This window comes from Pituophis catenifer, unplaced genomic scaffold (assembly GCF_029215685.1).
Source record: "Pituophis catenifer annectens isolate HBS135680 unplaced genomic scaffold, rPitCat1.0.hap2 SCAF_2, whole genome shotgun sequence".
Classification (NCBI taxonomy): domain Eukaryota; kingdom Metazoa; phylum Chordata; class Lepidosauria; order Squamata; family Colubridae; genus Pituophis; species Pituophis catenifer.
Window position 1 is genome coordinate 171,523,366 of NW_027256882.1, and position 7,277 is coordinate 171,530,642.

At 38.2% G+C, this 7,277-nt stretch overlaps 1 protein-coding gene and 1 pseudogene across 1 annotated transcript; both read left to right on the plus strand.

Moving 5' to 3' along the window:
- The first annotated feature begins 1,556 nt into the window (after positions 1-1,556).
- LOC139310810 (1-phosphatidylinositol phosphodiesterase-like) lies at positions 1,557-2,420 on the plus strand. Its single transcript, XM_070935042.1, has one exon. The coding sequence runs from the start codon at positions 1,557-1,559 to the stop codon at positions 2,418-2,420; it is 864 nt and encodes a 287-aa protein (XP_070791143.1).
- Positions 2,421-5,869: 3,449 nt separating this feature from the next.
- LOC139310811 (olfactory receptor 10Z1-like) lies at positions 5,870-6,813 on the plus strand (annotated as a pseudogene).
- The last annotated feature ends 464 nt before the right edge of the window (positions 6,814-7,277 follow it).

The window sequence follows — 7,277 nt, forward strand, 5'->3', positions numbered from 1 at the left end:
TCTGAATTTGGGAAGCTGGAAGACAGACAGATAAGAGAGGATCACGATTTCCAGGTAGGTTAGTAGGCTTCAGATAGAAGTTGGGATTTACCAGTAATTCAAAACATTAAAAACCTATTGGCTGAACATAGATTGCAGCGATATTAGATAAGATAGAGCAAATGTGAAAAAGGTCAATAAACCCAAATTTGAAAAAAAACACCTGTGCTACGCTATGGAAAGCCATGGCACTGAATTTTAACTTTGCATAATTAGGTGGTGCTTGTTTGGATGACGCATGCATAAGTCTTGGGATATATGTGGATATGTACATGTATATATATGTAAGATAGCCTCAAGTCAATTTCCACTCCTGATGGATAAATGCATACAAGTATGCAATGTGTTTGGCAATATTACAGGAATTTTAATCCTTTGCTTTCCTTTGGGATTTTTTTTTAAAACTTCCCCATTTGACATGTAGCCCTTCAATTTCCTGGTGGTCTTTAATCTGAGCCTGATGCAGCTTGGATTTTAAAACCAGGCAAGATCAGTGAAATTGTTGTCAATCACATTTTGGTGGTTCTATGCAAGTTAAAAACTATTTTTCTAGAATTCAAAATTAGCAAATCCTCCTAAAGAATTATGTTTCTAGTGTTCTCAACATTGATATTTAAGTGTTCAAAATATTTTATTTAGATCTTTTGTAACCAAAACTTGAAACTTCATTTCCCCTGCCCTGCTCTTATTGTGTTATGTGACAGGTGATAATTATAGCCGTATGAATTAATTGACAGGAGGAACATTATACCAGCCCTGTTAATATCAAATATCTATGTACCTCATGCCTGTCTACACACCTTCAAATACCTTCAGTATTGAACAACAGATATTCTCCAGAAGTGTGATTCTTGCATAGCAAACTAATTCACAGTTTTTCATAAAAAGAGGCATGATTGGTTCTCAGTTCCAAATGGAGAATAAAAAAGAATAGGAATAATTACCTTAGCCAACTGGTTTTTTTTAAAAAAAGTTTGTTTTCAAGTCATACATGCTGTTGTTAGAGATATTTATTAAATAGCATATACCAATCTTCTCCAACTTAATGTTTGGGAGAGTAGGTTCCATAACATATATTATATCCTACATTATACACCTCATACATCCCATCCCATGTTATATCCCATACATTTATTTTATACTCTTTTAATTGTTTTTATGCTTTATGTTGTATGCCTCCCAGAGTCACTTGTTGAGATGGGCAGCTATAGAAATCAATAACATAAATTAATGTTGATTCCAATGTTAGAATCTTGAATCTGGAGGACACTGGGTTAGGAATACTGTAGCTTTCCGAGCCCACGAGCTGGTATATTATTCAAGTATCTATATTTGAAGATGCACAGTGAGACAAATGAGAATTCTGTGATTAAACAGCCAACTGTCCTCAGGTATGCTGAGAGATGCTGACCAATTGCCAGTAGAAGTGCATTCAGTTGGAAATCTTTCTTAACCTAACTTAGCTGACATTATAGCAGGATGCTCTCTGCTCTCATGATTTTTTTTCCCCTTTCCAGATGGACACTATGGAATGTGGAAAGAGGCAGCAAACAGAGGCATTTGACAATACTTTCTGGCCTGTCTCTTCTCTCCCTGACTGGATGTCTGGCTTACCTGACCACCTTTCTCTTTCCAAAATCTCCATCCCTGGCACTCATGACTCCATGAGCGTGCTTGGAGGCCTAAATATCCGTTGTCAGACTTGGCCACTTGAGGCTCAGCTAGCAGCTGGCGTGCGTTTCTTGGATATTCGTTGTAAGCTGGAAAATGGCCGTTTCCTTATTTACCATGTCAACACTTTCCAGGAGGCAGACTTTTCTGATGTCCTGGAAGGAACCTTAAGCTTCCTCAACCAACACCCAGGGGAAACGGTACTTATGCGGGTTAAAGAAGAACTCCCATTTATTCCCAATGTAGATTACGCTTCTCGCTTCCAACGTTATTTAGCTGAAGAAGGCCAGAATAAAATTTGGACAAAGGAAGCCATTCCCACTTTAAGGCAAGCTCGGGGGAAGATCATTATTTTGGAGGAAATTGAGAAAGAGGTGCTAGGTGTTCCATATGAAGAATTGAGTGTTAGTGATGTGTGGCATGTTTTCTGCCCTGAGTGCAAATGGGAGCGAGTGAAGGAGCATCTTGAGTTGGCAACCAGTGGTGACCCAACTGTTCTGCACCTTACCTTTTGTTCCGGTAATGGCCTCTTCACAAATCCTGAGAAATTAGCCAGAGACATCAACCCACGCTGTTATCAATATCTCAAGTCTCAGGCTGGACCAGCTCTGTGTTGGGGTGTGGTAATCCTGGATTTTCCTGGCACAGGATTGATTCAAACAATTGTGGAAAGTAACTTTGGAACACAGCATGATGATGTAACTGTTTGACATTTGTGATGAAATGGTTGAAGAGGAGGATTCTAGAATGTGAGCTTGTTGCCAAGTGCCCAAAATGGGATCACATGACTAGGGAATAGTTGTGACTGTTGTAACTTTGAAATCAGGTCGCAAGTAGCTTTTGTGACATAATTTTGAATGATTGCTAAGCAATCACTCATAATCAAAGACTACCTGTATTAAAAAGAATCTACAGCCAATCTTATTGTTTTCTGCGGGAGAATGGTAATGTGGTAACCTCTAGATTCTTTGATCTATAATTACCACATTAGGCTGGGAGAGAGTTTTTAGAACAGCGGCCCTTAACTTTTTGGGCACCAGGGACCAGTTCTGTAGAGAGAGGTTTTTCCACAGACTGGAGATAGCGGGGTGTCGTGTGCTGCCTGCATCCCACAGATGGAGCTTCACATGTTTGTGCAGCCTGGTTTCTGGCATGCCGTGGCTTGGTGAGGACACTATGACTCCTCAGCTTTTTCACTGGACTTTACTTATAAATTCCCATTTCTTCCCGATCAGCTGGGACTTGGGAGGCAGAGAATAGATGGGGGTGAGGCCACTCAGAATTTTTACTACCGGTTCTCTGAACTACTTAAAATTTCCGCTACCGGTTTTCCAGAACTGGTCCGAACATTCTGCAATCCACCTCTGGTTCAATTTTCAGGCAACGTTCTGAAATCGCTATAAACTTTCCCACTTGTCTATCTTTTAGTAACTACTTATGAACTCACCAGAAGGACTTTGACAAACTCCAAATGTTTTGTTCATTGCAAGGTAACCATATCAATTGGGAATATAATCTTTCTTGAAATGTCTATTAAAGCATGGCAAAATCTTATACATGAAAGTGCTGTGGCAACCCTGGAAAAAGGTTGAATAGAGTATTTCCTAAGCAATGTATACCATAGGATAGGATTTCATGCCACACATAGCTTGTATGGAAGTCCTACAATGTTCATCCAGTTTAAGATGTGAATCACAACTAAATGTCTAATTTAACATGGATTTGGCATCAGGTTCAAATCTGCTTGAAAGCAGCATACTTAAATGTCTGGTTTGCTTTTAAGTATGAAGAACATTTGTATATTCATGGATGATGATTGCAGTAGTCAATAACATTCAGAAGACTGTGAATGCTCTGCTCCTTGTCAATGGGATTTGATTCTTTGGGAAGACTCAAAGCAGTTAGCAGACAAACAAATCAACTTAAAATTAAAAAGAAAGAACCCCCAAGTACATTTACCAAAAATACTTCCCATTGGATTTAATTGGATTTATTTCAGACTGATCATGGATGGGAATCTGTACCCAAATTTCCAATTACTTAAACATTTAATCTCTTGTAAGACTTTTAAAGACTGCTTAAACATGGCTTCATCCTTTGCAAGTGATCATGCAATATAGATATTTGCCAATGTGGCAATGAGTTCAATGCTTTAGAAAAGAAGAATGCTCAAATGTTCAAGCTATAGACTGGCGTTCTGTCTGTCTAGTCATTTTTTCACCAGTCCATCCATCCATTTGTTTGTTTGTTATGTTTGTTATGTGTTACTGTTAAAGAGATTCACAGAAATAGGTACAATTGAAAGCATGATAGAAAAGGGGAAAATTTTATGTAAGTCCTGTAAATTAAAAGGAATCAAAGTGTTAAAAGCAGATAAACACCCACTGTCATTTTCCATGGTGGCCAAATCTTCTCCCCCTCCCCCACCTTTGACTAAAAGTTTCCAGATTGGCTGTGGTACCATTGGCTCCATGAAAAGAGAATCTGTCTAGGTAAAAGTAGTTTTTGTTGCAGAATGTGTTAGACATAGTCTTTGAGACTAAAAATATCCTTCTGTTTCTTTAGATGGCATAGTAACTACAAATTTAGACAGCTGATTAATATGCTTATTTGGGTTCATTTGCATGCAGTTCATACAATAGTGACCTTTCTTTGGCCCCTTCAAGTCAGTCTTGACTCCTGGTGTTTGCCCTGGACAATTTCCTGCAATTTCTTGGCAAGATTTCGGAAGTGGTTTGCCATTACCTACTCCCTATAGTTGAGGGAGAATGATTCACCCTGGATCACCCAGCTAACTTAAAGCCTAAAGTGGGACTAGAACTCATAGTCCCCTAGTTTTAATCTGGTGACTTAATTTCTATACCAAGCTGGTTCTCTAATGGTAACTTGGACATCCTTATTTTGTCCAGATATCTATTTCTAAGTCATAATTGTCCATCTTGGAGAATGGAAGGAATGGATCCTTCAACTGATTGTTAGCCACTCTATATACCTCAGTTCCTTCAGCCATGAGAAGAATGCAGATCAAGATTTCTGAGTGTGTGTCAATGAATGGGGACATATCTGTGAGGTTTTTTTGTTTGTTTGTTTGTTTGTTTTTTCTTTGTTTTTGTTTTTGTTTTTTTTTGTACTGCCTGTAATTCTGCACTGGAAGATATATTGGATATTTCCAATTTCACACCAAAAAAAGCTAAATTCTGTTTTGAAAACAAAACTCCAAATAAGTTAAAAGGAAAAGCCAGAAACCAAGGGGACATATGACATACCCTCATTTTTGAGCTATAGTACAGTTCCCCCCCCAACTATGTCTCTCTCAGGAAAGTTATTTTTGGGATGGGGTAAGGTCTGAGCAACGACAGACAGACAGACATTAGAACATTCAATTCAGTGCTGAATGAAATATGTTTGAACCCAACTCATATATGATCCCTAAAATTCAAGGGTGACGATCTCAGTCCTGATTCAAATTATTTGTATAATGCCTGAGAAAGTTGCATATGGTCCTTTAATCAGGCCCTGAATATTTGAAGCTTTCTATGGAATCTCTGTTGATAATCCTTCAAAATCTACCAAACAATAAAAAATTTAAAATTATAACTTGAAATCCTAGGCTCAGCACCAACTACAATAAAGAGCTCTTAAAAGAAAAATACAATTATGTTTCTGAGGTAGCTGAATTTCTATAATTTTGAAACACTCACTTCATACATATAGGCCTATTAAAAAAAACACACACAAGCAAAAGAACTTTTAACATTCTTAAAAAGCCCTATAGACACTATGTAAAGACAATTGAAAAGGTAAGTGACAAACAGGCTATAAATCCCTCTGATCCTGGGCAACAAACATGAACATTCTTGGTGGCAGACAAGCTTACATCATTTTTATTTTTATTAATATCAATTGTGTATTTTTCTTATGACCTTCTAGGTGACAATATTTAGCCAATCATGGCTGATCACCAAAAACTAAATGTTTGGGCTAAGAGAAGATTAGAATAACTCTTCAGAATAGATAGGGAAGTGGGAAAGAATTCCCAGTGGGAAAGAATTCACATTTGTATTGCTCCTAAGAAAACATGCCTATTAGTAGAAACTGAGAACAATGTGAAGGAGACTTTGCATCCTAAGAATATCAGCTTCCAACTACAAGATGTAGGATGGAGATGCACAAACAGAATAGTACCATGGAGGATAATTTTGTGATGCTTGGATTTAGTACCACTGGAAATTTACAGTTTGTGCTTTTCACTTTGTTCCTTCTAATGCATCTCATCACGCTCTCAGGACACCTGGCCATTGTGGTCCTAACTTTACTTGATCCTGCCCTCCACATCCCCATGTATTTCTTCTTGCGCAAACTGTCTTTCCTTGGGGTCTGTAATATTCTGGTCATTGTGCCTCAAATGCTTGCCAACTTCTTGGACAAGAACAGAAGTGTATCCTTGACTTCCTATGCAGCACAGATGTACTTCTTCGTTGCCTTTGAGGGCTCTGAATGCTTTCTATTAGCTTTGATACTTGGCCATATGCAACCCATTGCACTACACTGTCATCATGAACAACAATCTCTGCAAACAATTTTTGGTGATAGCTTGTATCAGTGGATTCACAATCTCACTGGGACTCACTGCTTTGATTTTCAGTCTTCCTTTTTGTAGTTCACATAATATTAACCACTTCTTCTGAGACATCCCGCCAGTGCTGTTCCTGGCATGTAATGATACACATGACAAAGAAGTGGCTGTGTTCCTTCTCTGCACAATGATTTTACTCATTCCGTTCTTGCTCATTCTGACTTCCTACGTCTTTATTGCCCATTCCATCCTCATGATCAAGTGTGCTGAGGGCCGGAAAAAGGCCTTCTCCACCTGTGCTGCTCACTTGATTGTGGCCGTCCTCCACTATGGCTGTGCCATCTTCATCTACATCCATCCAAAGGCCAGCTATTCCCTGAATGAAGACAAATTGGTCTCATTGATCTACACCAATGTGAGCCTATGATGTACCCCATGATTTACAGCCTTCGGAATAAGGAAGTAAACGTGCATTTAAGAGACTATGGGAAAAGAAATTTATTTCCATGGGAAACATAAACAGATGAAACATTGACGTGCCACCTTCTAGGAGAAAAAAAATCTGATTATTTTTTCCTTAACCAAGAAGAAATGTTAAATCAATAACTGTTGCTTAGGGGAGGTTTTTTGGTACTCCAATGCAGTAGATTTTATTCTTGAATCAATCCCAAACTTCTTGACTTTATTCATGCTTTGATCCCAGAGAATCTACTTCCATCCTGACTGTCAAGATCTGCAGCCCCTTTTTTGGTACCTATCCCTCTGAGTATATTTGAGAGAAATTACTTTACTTGTAATTGAGTGCAATAAAATTAATTTCAGACATTGCAACCTTGCACATCACTAAGGTGAGAGAATTTCTAAATCAGATACTTCACAACTAAATTCTGAATAGTAGCATTTTTAAAATCTACGTAGATTGTTTAGAATAAAACTTTAGGAAATGACTATGAGACCATCAAAATTGTATAGATCTAAGACTGCCTGAATC

Coding starts and splice junctions, on each gene's coding strand:
- LOC139310810 (XM_070935042.1), top strand. CDS start 1,557: ATGGACACTATGGAATGTGGAAAGAGGCAGCAAACAGAGGCATTTGAC.